The sequence below is a fragment of the Chinchilla lanigera genome, unplaced genomic scaffold (genome assembly GCF_000276665.1).
Source record: "Chinchilla lanigera isolate Chin_1 unplaced genomic scaffold, ChiLan1.0 scaffold00010, whole genome shotgun sequence".
NCBI classification, from domain to species: domain Eukaryota; kingdom Metazoa; phylum Chordata; class Mammalia; order Rodentia; family Chinchillidae; genus Chinchilla; species Chinchilla lanigera.
The window spans coordinates 14,229,694-14,248,211 of record NW_004955411.1 but is presented as its reverse complement, the minus strand read 5'-3'; the positions used below and the strand labels follow the sequence as shown (position 1 = coordinate 14,248,211).

Below are 18,518 nucleotides of genomic sequence, written 5' to 3'. Positions count from 1 at the left end.
CTTTTGTTAAAGATGGTTTATGCATTTTAAATTAAGAAAAGATATCTTGGGTCTTACCTCTGAATTAATAACTTTAATCAGGAAGAAAATATGATATACAGTCTTCGTTAACAAAGAAAGTTGCCGGCACCTCTCTAGGTACACTTGTACAGATGGTTCAACCCTTTGCTGTAATTTACTCCAAAAGAGAGTAAGTTCCCTTAAAAAAAAGAAAGGTTCAAAAGATAAATTGGAGTAGTTATGTCATAATCATGAACTATGACAGTCCAGTCATTACAAACTAGTTTCAGATTCCACTTTTGTATGTAGAATTAAGTTTGAATACAAGAGATCCCTTCCAGTTTTGTAAAAATGAAATAAAATCAGGATACAAGTTTCAATATTTTCAAACCCAGAATAGTATCATCTTTTATTAGGAGCTTAATATTTAAATAGGTTATAAAATGGCAACTTTGAGTGAGCTGTGAACTTTTAATTGTGCAATATAAAAACACAAAGTATGTGCCCGTTTAGTGTGATGTATCAGTGATAAAATAGTTTTTTAAAAAGCATTTATGTAGGATTGGGGGTGTAGCTCAATAGTAAAGTAAGTGCTTCATAGGTATGTGGTCTTGGGATCCGTCCCATCATTGTGGAGAAAGAAAAAAAAAAAGCACCATTTATCTTCTAATAAATTTAAAGTTAACCAATACGATTATTATCAGATGAATGAAAAAAAAAAACAGTGATGAGAGCCTGAGGCTTTAACTCTGAGGCAGGGCACTTGCATAGCACTGGGCTCAATCCCTACTCTCACAAAACAAAAAACAACAAAAACAGAAAACAAACACAATGATGACACAGAACCCGCAGGGAAGAAACCATCTGTGCCACAGCAGTTAAACAATAGTTATTTTGAAAAATAAAATGAACTCAAACACAGTAACAACACTGCATTTTCATAGAACAGAATCCTGCTAACGCGATCAGTTTGCCACCTTTATTCTATTTCTCTTCTGTTCTTCAAAGTTAATTTCCACAAAAACTTCCTTGCTTCATTGTTTTCATCAAGCATCCTCCTCAATACAGGTCTTTTGTATTAATTTTCCCCAGTGTTCACTCCTAGGAACTCTGTCCTTTTCAGTATCTACTTGAATACAGTGATACTGTACCTTGATTCACGACTTTAATTTGTCCTACGATTTTGGAAAAGATGGCCATGTTTGGGTCTGTGTGAGAAAGAAGGCCGCAGTGGTGTTTGTCACCCAATGCAGCCTGCAAACAAAAACAAATTTTGCCAAATGCTTCTGTTTTTGAATCAAATTGTTTTAAAACTAAAGTGTCTGTCAACTGAGGTACCACTGTGATTTGCTCATCCCCTGAAATTTAACGTATATAATAAGGCCTTCAAAATCTGTTTCTCACTTGGTGTGACAGTGTGATCCTGGCACTCTGTGATGTAAAGGCAGGAGGACCCTAACTTCAATCCCAGCAGTGAAATTAGTAATTTAGTTACTTAGCAAGACTCCATCTCAGAATGAAAAATTAAAAAGAGCTGAGGATGCAGCTCAGCAAGGAAGTCCCTAGGCTCTGTCCCCAGTACTGATGAATGAATTTTTTAAAAGAATGTTTCTCCAGTCGTGGCCTCTCTAAATTGTTTATAAGAATTTTCTAGTTGATCTATTCTGAAATCTGAAACTTAGTGTACAGTCATACATCCTACAATGGTATCTCCATCAACTATAGGCCACATGTAGGACACAGGCTCCATAAGATTACACAGCCCAGTGACGTGATACCATTACAGCCTTTTTAGTTAGTACAGGTATACACTATGGTACCCACATGAAGCAATCACTTCTAACCAGGCATTTTTCAGAATGTACACTGCTCAGCAGATGCGACTATACGGTACTTGAAAAACGTGCTTGCCATTCTTTTCCCACTTTGCCACTTTCTATTAAATACAGCACTGCTGACCTACTGGACTATTCTTAGCATCCTCAAGTGGCAGCTCTGGCACTTCTTTCACTTCATGTCACATCCATAAGGAAGCTTTTGGCCCCTCCTATCCAGACTATTTATCAACTTTATAGCTGATTTTTCTTTCTCACCTCTGTGCTGCATTTTCTTCCTCATATCTGCCATCACTGTTCTTCAGCCAACTCTCGAGTGCTTAAAAGCGTTTATCATACACTTATACATTGCCCTTTCCTACAGTTAAAATAGCCTGCTTTTGCTTATCACAAAGAATTCAGATTTAAGTTTTTAAACCAATAACACATTGACTTAGTGATTATCACTGATTTTCATGTTGTGCTCTGTATTATACCTAGAAAACTACTTGTCTTTGATAAACACATCTTATTATCCCTTTCAGAATCTTTCTACCTGCCTTTTACCTCAATCCTCTATGCTGCATGTATAATTTTCCCTTCATAACAAAGTTCAACTGTTCAGAAAACCCTGATAACTGTTAACACTAATTTTTTATTACACAGTCATTTATTTGTCTGGTGTATATTCATTTGTGTGCCACGTATCTATCACTTGGTACATATTCTTAAATGTCAGTATGCTATAAACCAACTTTTCTTTTGTGTTTCTATAAAACCAACACAATACTAAAGACTAGGAACATTTCTGACTGACTATACAAATTGTCAATCTTGGCTAACACTGATCTAAGGCAGCAGTTTTCTCAATTAACCAAAGCCAACATTTCTGTTACTTTTAACTTCTCAAAAGATTGTACATAAGAAGTTCTGCCACTTAGGAAATGTGCCATATATAAGAAAACATGCACTGAAGGAGAACCCTGAAGAAGTTAGGGAGGCGGAATGATTTTTCACAGGAAAGAAATGAACTACAGGTCCACATAAATGATAGCAGGTAGTCAAGTAGCTAAAAATACACAGAGGAAAAACATACACATTAAATCACAGGTAGGTTACATAGCTGAGAAAGTTTTTGTGGTGGCATTAGGCAAAATGAACTTTTCTTTCATCTTCCAACATTCAAAAATTTGCTGACCAGATGGTCCTCACTGTTATTCTTGCTAAGAAATTATGTGCTCATTAAGTCAGAGTTTTAAAGTTTAAATGTGAACTATTTGATAATTTGTATAGCATGTAATATCTGAAAATCAGCTATATGTCTTGCTAAGACTTAAGTATATATAAAAATACCTAAGCTATTTAAATTATCAAAAACCTATTTTGTATTCTTATTTAATAAACTGTCCTTTCAAAAATAAACATCTACTCACCAAGCACAGTACATATCACCTTGCTGGAGCTGACGTGATAAAAATGCAGTACATAAAACAAGAGCATTTTTTTCATCACCTTCAGATTCTAAGTTACAGATCATTTCTAGTGCATCTTTGCAATCAACTTCTGAAATCTAGAGAAAACAGAAATATTCTATAATACGGCTTCATATTAGAATATGCCTACAGTATATACTTTAAATTTTTAATTAGATCTATAATTTTTATTCATAAAATTTCTGACTCAAATGATCACATCATAATTGGTCATTACTGGAAGACAGACTGAAATGTAGTTAAAAATATCTTCATAGCTAGTAAATACTAACTTAGTAATTCTAAGAGAATACTAAATACAGAAAAACCAACTATTTTCAAGAAATTACATGTGTTCAGTAAATAATGTTAATTAAATACCTTTTATCCATTAAATGAGATACATTAAAATGAAAGAATCAAAACACTACTTTTACCCCGCTTTATCCACTGATTTAAAATGGAGTAACATCAGCCAAAAAACAAAGTTATTCTGAGTTCAGACTTATAAGCTACGTGTCTGTTCACCAAAGGGGGGGGAAATGCAAAACACTTTAAATTGCTATGTCATTTTTAAAATAAGCTAACTTCAATTTCCTAGCAAAAATCTTTACTGTTTTGCTTTTCATAGAAATTTATTCCATTTCCAAACTGGCTAACAGCCATAGATGTGTACATATAACCTAGATGAAGGCAACTTGGTTCATTTAATGAAACCCTCACAAGTTATTATAAAATTAATGCGACCTCATTATAATAATACATTATTTAAGACACAGAGAATTAACCTACAACTTCTGCAAACATTTGGTATAAGACAAAGGATGAGATGCAGGGTACACAATCACAAATCACCTGTGTCCCACAGACAGAAGGCTTAACTGCAGTATGGTAAAATTAACACATGGCAAAGTGAATTGAACACCAAACACAGACATTAGCACCTACATCCCTTCTAGCTGATCTCTCTCTCATCAAATACTAGGTAAACAAAAAGTGTATGTGTAAAATGTAATGTGTTTAGGATTGAAGAAATGTCTAAATGGGTGATGGGGATAATCTTAGGTCAATCTTAATAAGAAAGATAAAAGTTGTATGACAACAGATTTAGAGGTTCCATATTTTTGTTTTTAACATGACAGTGGGCCAGAAAATAGTCAAGAAAATACCAAACTCTGTTTGTGTGATTACTATCATTGATTTCTTTTTTTTTTTTGGTTTTTCTCCGGTACCGGGAACTGAACTCACGACGTTGCGCATGCCAGGCAGGCGCTTTTGCCGCTGAGCTAAATCCCCAGCCCCTATCATTGATTTCTTAAGTGAAGTGTGAAGTTAGCGGCAGAGTTAGTACATCTTGGTACAGTGCTCTTTCCGCTACTCCTGTGTGCCACTTTCTAACCTTTTTCCAGAAGTGACTTCATTTAAACAAATAAAAATGGGTGGAACCAGGCACGGTGGCACACCTGTAATCCTAGCATTCTGGGAAGAAGAGGTAGGAAGATCACAAGTTGGAGTACAGCCCAGGCAACTTAGTAACTCAGCGAAAATGCCTGGATTCAATCTCCAGTACTACAAAGTAGGAGGGTATACTTATGCAATATTTTACAATAGTTACAGTATGTTAAACATATTACCAGATATTTTATGCATATTATTACTTCACCAGAACTTTTCCACTAGGTATTATTAACTTTTTTTGTTTGTTTGTTTTCCTGTACAGGGGATCAAACTCATGACTTCACGCTTATCAGGCAGGCGCTGTGCTGCTGAGCTAAATCCTCAGTCCATTAGCGTTTTATATATAGTGAACATGGAGTTCAAAACAGTTATGCTATGTGCTCAACATACAACAGTTAAATGGTTGAGCCACAAATTAAATCAAATCTTGCCTGACAGACATCAAAGATCTACATTCTTGCCACTTCATCACATTATCTTGCATTAAAAGCTGTATTAAATTTAAACAATTACCTTGAACCTCACTTGCAGACAAATACAGTTAACCCATAATGTTTTCCAATTTCTTTCATAAAATGTTAACAGTAACAATAGCTACTATTTATTATTACCAAGTTCTTCAAAACAGCACTGTCAAGCCACACAAGAACTTGCCAGGTAGGTACTAGTACACATTGAATGTCTCTTATCCAAACTACTTGAGACCAGAAATGTTCTAGAGTTTGGAATATTTGCATATATAATGAGGTATCTTGTGATTGGGGCTCAAATCTAAACACTAAATTTATTTTCATATATATCTTATATGCATAGCTCAAAGGTAATTTTATACAATATTTTTTATGTATTTGTGTTTTGACTATGTATAAAGCCTAGTGTGGAACTTTTGTGTTATGTTGGTGTTCAAAAAGTTAGAGATTTTAGATTTAAAATTCTCTGATCTAAAATTTTTGATCTTATTTCTGATTTAATATTTTTTGATTAGGGTGCTCAAGTTATACTTTTTAGAAAAAGGCTCACAGGGGTTAAGTTACTTGAAAGTTACACAGCGGTAGTGTGAAGATTTCAACACAGGAATACTCAGTCTGTACTATTTCCAGAATTCCACAGGCACAGGCAATATCATGGCTCTATACTGCTAAATATGGATATATGCTTATTTACTTGAAAGTGAGATTTGTTTTGAATATAATTTCTGTTGTTCTTCTAAAATCTGAGCCATTCCTATAGCATGCCCACATGATACCAAATGTATATACTATCTACAAGGAAAGACATTTCCTCAATGAAATATCCTCTTAGCTTACTCTTAATACTTAAAAACACACTGTAATGTGCAATCATTTACAAGTACCTGTATTTATCCACATCTCTATATATGAACCAACTGAAATATCGGTTACATTGAAATATAAGACAACCTCTTTTGTGGACATACTAAGAAAATAATTTTCTGACTGTATTTGAGAGCCTTGATTTACTGATTTGCCACGAGATGGCTCTCTAGAAAAAATATGATAAAGTTAATGGCAGAAACAATAAAACCATATTTAAGCTAATGATTGGATTAAAAACCGAAAAGTGAAACACACCTATCAGTAAATAAGAACTATTTTAAAAATCTAAGGCCACTATAATTCAGAATTAATCAGCATATTAATCAGAATTAATCAGCATATTACAATAGAAGGAACTATCTATTCTCTATAGTTTTGAAAAGTGAGCAAAATTTAAATACCAGAAAATTTACAACTCTAAACAAAATACTTAAAACCAATTGGAATGATCTATTTATTAAGAAATATTTTGTTGAAACCCTTGTAAAGTAGAAAGAACAAAGATGCAAATAATTTTTAGGTTGTAATATGGCTCTTTAAATCAAGTATTCAAAGGCATAAGGCACTTAATATGTTACAAATACATTAAATGTATTGGTTCTAAACACTAATATGTATTAGTTCTAATCACACTTCATGAATAATTTCAAGACTGAGATTCAGTTATCAAAATAAAATTGTTTTTCATACAGAAAAGTACTTAACTGATAAATCTAACATTACTAAGAACATATAAAAATGAAACAATGAGCTATCATTTGTTTAACATAGACTAGCAAATATTTAAAAGAATAACTTCTATTGTTAGGAAACAAATTTCATATGCTATTTTTTGAGTGCATATAGTCCAGCCCTATCCACTTAAAATACATAGGTTCTTTGATCCAGCAATTGCACTTCCAGAAATTTACTCTACCGGTACACTACTAGCAAGGACACAAGAATGCATTGTATGAGACAACAATCTAAGTGGCCATCAGTCTGGTTAAAAATAATTACAGATCCATACTGTGGAATTATGCAGCCACAGGAAAAAGCATAGGTTGGTCTATATGGAATGGAAGGGAAAGATGTCAGTAAGAAAGAGGAAAGTAATTAACAGTCAGGGCATGTCTATATGGTTTTTAATATATAAATATATATATATATATATATGCACAAAAATGTAAGAAAGTTTATACATCAAATTTCAAACTTAATTACTGTATTACCTCAGGAAGTATTCAATGAGAAAATGATGATTAGAAAGACATGAGAAAGAATTTTACTTTAAGTTTATTTTAAAGATAAAACAAACACAGTGGATGTAAAGTAAACATTGCCAACCTACATCAAGAATCCAAGCCAAAGCTCATTCCTTCCAAAGATGCCAGATGATCACTCATCCTGCCCAGTGCCATTCCTCTGACATCTAGGCATAGCTGCTGTTTCCTTGCCTAGTGGCTCACTGGGACAAGGACTTCTCAGAAGGACCATCAATCGAGGCCATGGCTGACTCTTAAGAAAGTCTATTCTCATTATCCTCTAAGGAATAGGTTAAAACCCAAATGCTTAACAAGAATCAGGCAAAAATAAATGAACAAAAGAGACAGAGATAGGGAGAAAGAGACTGAGACGCGTGTCAAGCACGTCCCTACAGAAAGGGGCAATAACTTGGGCATTATGGGGCAGATACAATGGGTGGGTCTTGGTGACAAATGAGCTAGTTAAAAAGACCTGAAAGTATTCTGAAATCAGATAAAACTGAAGTTACGGCCAAAATAATGCCAAAGTTAAATATCCCACTAATAGGCCACCAACATTTTTCCCTTAATTTAATCAAAGTGTTTAAAAGATCACATTTTAAAAAGTGGAAGCCAAGTACAATCAATCAGTTTATACATAATTCTGAAAGCTGTTTAGAATCAAGTTGCCACCATCCAGGAGCACATCAAAACTGTAAGCCTGACAATGGTCCTTTAACTATTTATAAGAAAGGGAACTCAAAAACATTCTAATTAAAATTAATCTCTCCATTTAAAAAAAATTACTAACAAGGAAATATACTTACCTCTTCGATTAACTTCTCATTTGGTGATGATGTACAAAGACAGACAAGGTAAGTTTGCTTAAAACTACCTTTTGTACCAATCTCTGGATGATCAGAACACAGCTTTGCTAGAGCAGTTGCTTGACTTAACTGATTTGTTTTGATTAGATGTTTAATTCTCATATCCAACAAGATGGGACCCTCAAAAGCTAAAAATTCATTCACTTTAAAAAACAAGACATAATAGATTATTAACATTAAGTAATAACTCATTTCTAATACAAATACTTATAAGGAATTTCTTTTAAACACAGGAGCTAAAACTTGTTTTTCCACTTTCCACTTTCAATAAGGCTATCATAAAATATTAACCTATAAGCAAGAGGAGGTATACTGCTAATTTTTAAAAGGTATATTGAATTTTTGCCCCTTAAAAGTATCATTTGGAATGAGGCAGGGGCTGGGGATTTAGCTCAGCAGCACAGCGCCTGCCTGGCAAGCATGCGGTTGTGAGTTCGACTGCCGGTACTGAGGCAGGAGGGGGGGACCTGGAATGAGGCACATAAACTACTTGATGATAAAAATAATTCTGCATTGAATTCTAATAGTTATTAAAAATGATACTAAATTTTTCTTCCTATATCAGTGATTTTTTAATAATATGAGTCAGCATCCTAAAATTTATAATGCTAAGGCACGAGCATTAATATATAAATTTATTTATATATTAAAAACAATTATATGGGCAACCACGAAGGATATGTGGATATTCTAGATAAAGAAATTCAAGTAATATCTTGTTTAACATAAATGACGAATTCTTAACTTCACAAAGGTAATTGTTTTTTAAATGTTTTAGAATGAATTAAAATATCTAAAGAAAAATATATACAAGGAAAAAGTCTGCCAAAGGACAAATCCCTTAAAACTATGGGGTCTAATGTTGTTATTTTTAAAGTATCATTCAATAAATCCCAATATACACCTAAGACACATTTAAGCAAAATAAATTCCTAGTCTGTTCAAAACTGTGAATTTCCTACTGCCTTTCTGGTCATCTACAAATACGAATTAACTTTTATTGTTTGTATTTATGAAAGAATTTAAATTTTAACAATTTCAAATTTAAGCTTTTCCCTAAGTTTTCTTTACCAGGATGTAAATCATGTTTAAACATTTTTTTTGTTGACAATTACCCTGAAATCTTTGAAAACCTTTTAGTAAAAAAATATAAAATGCCCTATAAAATTTATTTTACTAAGTTGTGAACAGACTAGTGACACATCTAATAGTTTATGTGTTAGAAGACGAAATGAGAGATGCTCTTTCTTTCTTTAAATACTTCAGGCTCCTTTCTAGCATTTTTATTTTTACATCTAACTACATTCCTCATTAGTATGAAAGATTTTCTATCAAGTAGTATGATTATAGCTTTTCAGTATTAAAACCATGACCCTCTAAGTAATAGAACACAGGATCCCAAATTTTACCCTTTTCTTGAAGTCTAGGCCTCTGTACCTGCTGCTCTTTGTTCTTTAGACTAACCTAAAACAAATTATGAAGACTGAACATACATAAATAAATGTGTACATTTCTGACACCTCTATCTTAGTAAGATAAATGGCACTGTCTTCTTTTTTGGTGTCACATGACCCTACTCCAGGATGATGTGATGGTGAATCTTGATCTCACCTTGACTGAATTAAGAGACTAGCTAGTGAGGATGCTAGCATCATCAGTGGACTAACCCACTGATGTGTTAGTTCATAGAAGAATGTACTAACAGGAAGTAGGGCCTAGCTGGAGGACAGAGGTCCCGGGGGGTGGGCCTTTGAGGGGAATTATCTATTTTGGGCCGGTTTCTTCTTTGCATGCTGGCTGCGATGAGGTGAGCAACTCCCCTTAATAAATAATGCTCTCCACCGTGGTTTTTCTGCCTTTGAGCCAGCTGACCACAGACTGACACCTCTGAAATAGGCAAAATAAACCTCCTTTCCTCTAAGCTGACTTTCTTGGGGATTTGGTCATATGTGAGAAAAATCTGAGCAACACAGAAAATTATACTGCATATATGTTTTCATAGTTCAGTTTACTACCAAAGCAAAATCTGGGAAGATTTTAAATCAAAGATTTAAGAGAAACTTAAAATAAGGTCAGTTTGACTATAAATAAGTAGTTGACATTGGGAAAAAAGATTTAGTTTCCTAACGCTCTCAAAAGCAAACAATTCTTACAAAAGGAATTATTTCCATACTCTCACAACTCATAACTAACAGAATCTGAAAGATCATGGCAAACAAATTTTAAATGCAGAAAAGATCTAACAAAATGATGGCACTTCTTCTAAAAGGGTCTCGAATAGTCCTAAAAATCTGAATAGCAGCATGTAAGTTAGAACGACAAATCACAAATGTCTGAGCTAAATCTCTGTGTTGAAAGAATATACATTAATATTGAAAGACTCAAAACCATAGGTATATGCTTTTTAATGACAGGAAGTTACTACCACTTAGGGCACAACAGATCTCAAAAGAAATATGAATAAGAGAGAAAGAACCTCATAGATGATTTTTCCAACTCCATCATTTGGGAGATGAATAAACTGAGGTTCACAGAAAGCAAGTTATTTCCTAAAGTCATAAAGCCATCTAATGATAGAACTGGGATTAAAATAATGGATTTCTGACTTCTATCTTAATGCAGTATCGGACCAGAAAAATCTATTTGATTACTGTCACTACTAATAAGAATGATACTTTATAGTAGTAAAGAGTTGTGATGTAGCATTAGCCTTTAAAGGGTAATTACATATTCTGAAGCTCATGAGTCAAATGAATCAAAAGAAAACTAAAACACACTTCAATTAGTTACATTGAAAACTCAAACCTCCCCTTCCTCCCATCTGTTTCTGTTTCTCTTTCACTGATTTTCTTTTTCCCATTCCACTGAATCTTAATCTCTATAATTTAGGTCATTTTCCTTATACAGAAACTACTAGTTTTATTGTTTGTCAGACTTAAGAAATTTTATATCATTTGAGTAGTTACATGCATCAAATTTAACTACTACTCAAGCCTATCAACAAGGGTAAATGATATAAAGTAGCAGTGAAGTACAAGATCTTCAGGCAGTTTGAGAATGTAAAAATATCCCTCTTCGTATAAAATGCTTTTATAATACTGAACAAGAAAGTATTAGTTTCTACATTAATGATAATTAACTTTAAGATAGCTTTGCAGCATCTCCAACTTGCTGTTTCACAAGAATTTAATAAGCATTCAAAAATCTGTACACCACAGTTTATGTCACTTCCATATCTCCACCTATCCACTTGTGCTTAAGCTACAAGCTTAAAGAGTTAGCCTTAAAAATATTTTCTTTGTACACGTCACCCATACATGCAATCCATTCGCTAAGTGGTGGCGAATCTCTAGAACTTTCAATGACAACAAATAAACTGCTGCAACGTGTGCTATAAGTTTGCCACCATTGCATTAGCTTGTTCTGTCATTCTAAATACTTGACTCTATTTACTTTTCTTCCATTTCCATCTCTTACCATCACCACCCTATCCCTCAGCCCAAATCACTCAGACTACATTGCAGCAGCGTGCTATTTTTCTGTATCAACTCTTACTATCATTTCTTCATTAGGACCCACTAGTTTTGTTTTAGAAGTGCACACTTGATTGTCTCATCTTGTTAAAATCTTTCAGTGACTTTCCCTTGCCTTCAAGGAGATAAATCACCAAATTCTCCTCAAGGCCTAAATCACTCAAGAGTTTTTTCTCTTAGAAATGATCCAGCAACTAATTAGGCAAGAAAAAGAAAGTAGGAGATACAAAAAAAAAAAAAATCATCTCTTCAGCAGATGACATGATCTTATGTTTAGAAATCCCTAAAGTTTCCACTAAAAACCTACTAGGACCAATAAATTTAATAGTTGCAGGATACAGAAATCACATAAAAATTAGTTTCTATGTTAAGAATAATTACTTTTAAGTATATTCAAATTTACAAGTTGAAATTTTGTGAAAAATCACTGTACAAACTGTGAGTGTATACTAACACTAACATATTTGAAAAGGAAATTAAGAAAATAATCCCATTTACAATAATATCCAAAATAATAAAATACTGCTTATAATCCTAAAATAATAAAATACTGCCTTCATCCAGAGGATCACTGTGAGTTCAAGATCAGCCTGGGCTACAAAGTGAGCTCAAGGCCAGCCTGAATGGTAGAGCAAGACCCTGTCTCAAATAGAGAACAAACAAAAACAAAATACTAAAATACTTAGAAATAAAGCTAACCAAGGAGCTCAAAGGCTTCTATACTGAGGGCTATAAAAATTGCTGAAACTAAAGATGCCATAAACAATTGGAAAGACATCCTGTATTCGTGAAGAATTAATGTTAAGACAGCCATATTACCCAAAGAAATCTACAGATTCAACATAATGCCTACTGGAATCTCGATGGTAGTATTCACAGAAATAGAAAAACATTCATCCTAAAATTGAATGGAATCACAAGGAAACCTGAATAGCCAAAATAATTGAAATACAACAACAAAGCTGAAGTCACCATACTTCCTGATTGCAAAACATCTTATAAAGCTAGAATAATCAAATCAATGTGATACTAGCATAAAAAGACATGCAAATCATACAATGTAGCACAACACAGAAAGAAAGCTTAGCATATTTGGTTTTCAAAAAGGGTGCTAACATTTATTTGTCCAACAGTGGGGTTTTCACTCTATAATTTAATAATCTGTAGGTATTATTGTGTATAATTTTGTAAGTGTTCATATTCTTTCTCATTTTGCTTTGTGTAATGTGCACAAAATTTCAAAATAGAAAATACTGCTTATATTGCTTGTAAAACAAACAAAACGGGTGGTAGACAACTAAATGGAAAAAGGACATCAATAAACAGGGCTGGAAAAACTCGATATCCACAAGCAAAAGAATGAAGTTGAACCCTTTTCTTGTACCACACCCAAAAATTAATTCCAAGTGGGTTAAAGACCTAAATTTAAGACCCAAACTATTAAACTCCTAGAAGAAGTCATAGAGAAAAAGCTTGATGACACTAGAGTTGTGCATGGTTTCTTGGCAATGACACCAAAGGTATAGACAACAAAAGCAAAAACAAATGCAACTCTGTCAAACTTATACTTTTGTCCTTTTAATACAATCAACAAAACAGAAAGGAAACCTACAGAATGGGAGAAAGTATTTGCAAATCATTTATCTGTTAGGGAGTTAATATTCAGAATACATAGAGAACTCTTGTAACTCAAAAAGAAAATCCAATTAAAATAGGCAATGGACATATATTTCTCAAAAGATGATACATAAATGATAAGCACATAAAACACCACAAATCATCAAAGATCTGCAATTCAAACTGCAATAAAAACATCATTTCATACTCCTTGGTATGAAGAGGTGGAGAAAATGGAACTTTTGTATATTTTTAAGATTGCAAAATGGTACAATCTCTACAGAAAACAGAATGGCAGTTCCTCAAAAATTAAAAATACAACTACCATATGAGCCATGTACTCCACCTCTGAGTACCCAAAAGAATTAAAAGCATGTTCTCGAGATATCTGTACTTTCATGATTATAGCAGTGTTATTCATGACAGCCAAGAGGGTGGAAGCAGTATTTGGGTAAGTTTTCTGCTTTCGAAATTTCCCTTGACATCTATGGGGCTGTAAGCTGCAGTGCTCAAGATTCAAGAAAGAACTGACAAGTTGAAAAAACAAATGCGATTCATGCAACTGTAAGTTATCCCAATAAAGAAGTAGAGATGAAAGTGCTTAAAGAATTCCCGAGGACTGTGATGAGAATGCTAAGTTTATACTGTAAAATACCATATACAGAAGAAAAAAGGTGACTCAGGACCACAGAGGCACCGTTAGTGCTAGACACCTGGTCCTAACGTATACGAAATGCTAAAAGCTGAAATCCCAAAGCAAACCCTTACCGTAACAAAAATGCTGAGAGCACTGAAACTGGGAGAGGTGGTAACTTCTTGAGAAAGGCCTACCGATTAAGTGTAAATGTGTTACTTATGATGGTAGAGAAAGACAGAACTCTTTCCTTATGATGGTCCTGATAAGCTTTAGATTTAGAAGAACAGGACAAAGAATAGGAGATTAAAAGAATAGGAGAGAATTAAAAGAATAGGAGAGTAAGTGCAGACAGACAGAAAAATGTACATTTCAAAATGAGGCTGATGGTACATTTGCAAAGCTGTAGAAAGTAGATTAGATATAATCCTGGATAAGAGTCTAAAAATTAATTATATTTTTAAAATAGCTTGCAACTGTTTGGAAAAAATAAGCATGACTAGCAAGAACCAAGATAAGAGGTTTTTTTTTTTTTTTTTTTAAAGGCACTTTATTTGGAGAAAAAAGATGAAAAGGAAGAGGACAGACAGTTACTATAAGATGGTAGGAGGGTTCTGCTGAAAGACTCCAAGATACAGTTCTTAAAAATGAGGTCATACTTTTCACAGAAAAGTCTATCTCAAAACAGACCACACTCATATGTTAAATGCAAAACTATAAAACATTAAACATGAAAAAATCTACACTCATATGTTAAATGCAAAACTATGAAACATTAAAAATGAAAAAAATCTATTAAGTTATTGCATTTGGTGGTTTTTAGATAGAATAATAAAATGATTCATAAAAGTAAAAACTGAAAAGCTGGACTTTTATTAAAGTGTGGAACTTCTGCTCTGCAACTCATTTTTATAAAATGGAAAAGCCAGAGTAAAAGAAGAGATATCCAAAGCATCTACTGAAGGACATAAAATATTCAAAATATACAAACTGGGAAAACCCAGTAATAAAATTAACTCACCTAAAATGCAGCCAAAAATATCTGAACAGATGCTTCACCAAAGATAAACAGATGGCAAATATATATGCATATAAAAGATTCCAGTATCATTTGTCATTAAAGAAATACAAATTCAAGCAATCTGCTATCACAGTACGCCTAGTAAGAGTGGTTAAAGGACTAAGACAGTTATCAATTGCTGATGATGTTCTGGAGGAACAGGAATTAATCATGTACTGCTGATGAAAATACAGTATAATGCAGGCACTTCATAAGACAGTTTGACAGTTTCTTACAAAGCTAAACATAGACTTACCATATGACAGAGGAATCATACTCTTTGGTGTTTACTCAACTAATGTGAAAACTTACACTAACACAAAAACCTGTGTGCAAATGTTTATAGAAATGGTAGCAAACAAGATGTCTTAGTAGGTAAACAGATAAACCATGGTATATCTATATAATAAAGCACTATCTGGCAATAAAAAGAAATAAACTATTAAGCAACATAAAGATGTAGATACATGCTAAATGTATACTACTATATAAAAGCCAGAATAAAAAGGCTTTATTTACATGACATTTTGGAAAAGAAAAAACTATAGAGGCAGCATATAAATTAGTTGTCAGGTATTTGGGAAAAGGTTGAGTAAGTGAAATAATGATGATATGTTTAGGGCAGTGAAACTATTCTTTATAATATTGTAGTGGTGGGTAGATAAATGGCACTGTATATTTATCAAAATCAAGGGCACAGGGCCGGGAATACAGCTCAGTGCCTCAGTGGACTTCGAGTCCCAGTGCATGTGCGCGCGCGCGCGCGCGCGCGCACACACACACACACACACACACACACACACACACACCAAGGACACAGCACAGAGGGAATTTTAAGGTATGGAAATTTTTTAAAAATCAAGAAATTGGGATAATCCAAGATGGAATGCAGAATGTAACAAAAGAATCTAACTTTATTACAAATATATGAAAACAAAAAACCTCACTGAAAGGGACAGGGAAATAACATGGCGACCTAATTAACTTTGGAAATGATTTCAGTTTGAAAGAATACAGGTAAGAACCTTACTTATATAACCACGGTACTTTAATTGGCAAAGCTAGTTCCCATAGGGCACAAGTTACCTGAAGTCACTATACATGTACACTAAAACAGAATTGATGGCTAGTGGTGAGAGATGCCAGTCTAAAGAGGCTACATGTGTGATTCCAATTACACAGTCTGTTGAAGTTGTAGGCTACAGACAACCAAGGGGAAGAAACGAGAAGGATTCTTGTGGTAAGATTACAGAGTTTGAGTCATCAGTAATTCACATTTAGTTTCACAGGGATATGCCTGGTTACTATAAAATATTTATAGATCTGTATATATACACAAGATAGTATACATAACACACATTTCTTTGCTCTCTCCACTGAGGGGACCTAGAAGTACTGACACTGCAGTAGCAACAAGAACATCCAGTGACCATATCTTGGTTTCTAATACCATTCTCCAATAAAAGGAAGAAGGGCTCCTTGGAAAAATCCCTAGTTTTATACCTAGAAATATGTAAGTTGATCCTAGAGCAGTTTATAATGCTGGAAAGCTAGGAAGTAGCTCAAACAAAAGCCACAAACCCATGATGACTGGGTTAGGTCAATGAGATACAAGAGCCATTGGAAGGAGCTCCCATTGGCCAGAACTGGAATAATCTGAGCATAAATCAAGTAGTGCTGGATTACAACCAAACTAGAAAATAAATTCCACAAGTCCATATCACTATAAGTTAATGACTAAATAAAAAAGTGGGGAAGAACAGACAAATCTATGTAGAACTGTAAATAACTGAGATAGCTCTTGTTCCCTCTGACGGGGTAGAACACAACTTTCCCCGGCTTAAGCAACTTTCCTCAAAGACCACAGCATGGAAGAGGTAGAGGAGTAACTCTACACTGAGGAAACCTGACACACAGTACCTTAGCTCAGTGGTAATGGTGCCCATCAGGAGGGATAACTCATGCCAACAATCTGTACCCTTGATATGATGGTACTCTGTGGTCTTCTCCCCAAACCCAAAACCCCAGTCTAATCATAGACATAATAACAACATCAGAGAAATCCCAAGTAAGGGACGTTCTAAAATACCTGACCAGTACTCCTCAAAACTGTCAAGGTCATCAAAAACAAGGAAAGTCTGAAAAACTGTCACAGCCAAGAGGAGCCTAAGAAGACATGACGACTAAATGTAATGTGGTATCCTGGATGGTATCCTGGAACAGAAAAAGGACATTAGGTAAAAACTAATGAAATCTGAATAAAGTATGGACTTTAGTTACTAACAAAATATCAACACTGATTAACTGTCACAAATGTACCATACTAACGTAAGGTGTTGGGAACAGTGGAAACTCGGTGAGAGTATATGAAATGACTTCACAACTGCTTCACAAATCTAAGTCTACTTCAAGGTAAAATGTTTAATTGAAAAATAATAAACTAAGTCAAACTAACTTCAATACTGAACATTCTTACTTAGAAGAACTCTAACCAGCCATTGGTTACTGTCTTTCATCAAATCCTTATAGAAAAAAACACAGGCCAGATATTAAGAAAACATAAATAGGTGTATGTGACAAAATAACAGTAATAAGGTACAGATAAAGAGATTGAAGACAAGTAGGAAGATGTCTTTGAGTATCAAGGGCCTGTCTTTAGACACAATCTTTTCACGGTTATAATCAAGGCCCCAGATGATAAAGTTCCCTTACTTAAGAAGATCTACTAATGAAGGAGAAATGGGAAGGACAAAAACTTTGAATAATACAGGATTCAAAACTACTTTAACAAATTAAAGAAAGAACTGATGTAATACAGTAAAATTAAATGAAGAAACAATTTAAAATATTCCTGTTTAAAAATCTGTGATTTTAGTAACCTCACTGAGTTGTGAGAATGATATGGTTACTCAAGAAGGTAATCTCAGCTTAGGTCACACTAAAGTAGAAATTATTAAGACAAGCAGGATGAAGGGATCACTAGAGCTCACTGAATCACTGTTAGGGTAAAGATTAAGTATTGAGAATGACACATTAATGAGAACAAGAATAGATATAAAACGCACTTGAACATAGGGAATCATGATTGTAGATTTAAAATCATGCCACACCAGGAAGGTTTTCAGCCTACATTAAAAAAGACAACTAAGCATGGATGTGATGGTATTCCTTAAAAAAATCTCAATGGTTCCTCAGTAAAAGAGGGACTTAAACTTTATTTGCTACAGCTTTAGGAATAAGGCTAGATCCAACAGATGAACTCTACAAATGTAGTCTTCACAATGAAGATTTTCTGACAGCAGCTAGGAATAGACTGAAATGCATAGTTACCATTCTCTAGGGGTGTTCATGATTGTTTTTCAGTGATGTTTTAGGGGATTGGTAGATCTGGGTGACAACTGAGCAGTAAGTGCCTTTCCAATCCACTGAATATGACTAAAGGCACAAATAATACGTTAAGAAGGCATAAACATCCCTTGACAT

The 18,518-nt window shown here is 34.0% G+C and overlaps 1 protein-coding gene across 1 annotated transcript in view; it reads right to left on the bottom strand.

Annotated features, from left to right (window-relative positions):
* The window catches only part of Znf292 (zinc finger protein 292), an 81,051-nt gene that overhangs the window by 14,898 nt on the left and 47,635 nt on the right, over positions 1 to 18,518 (bottom strand). The window contains exons 6-8 of the mRNA XM_005377715.2: positions 8,132 to 8,334; positions 3,248 to 3,384; positions 58 to 199 (exon numbers count right to left, since the gene is read on the bottom strand). Coding sequence (XP_005377772.1) covers positions 58 to 199; positions 3,248 to 3,384; positions 8,132 to 8,334 — 482 coding nt within the window. The remainder of the gene's footprint in view (positions 1 to 57; positions 200 to 3,247; positions 3,385 to 8,131; positions 8,335 to 18,518) is intronic.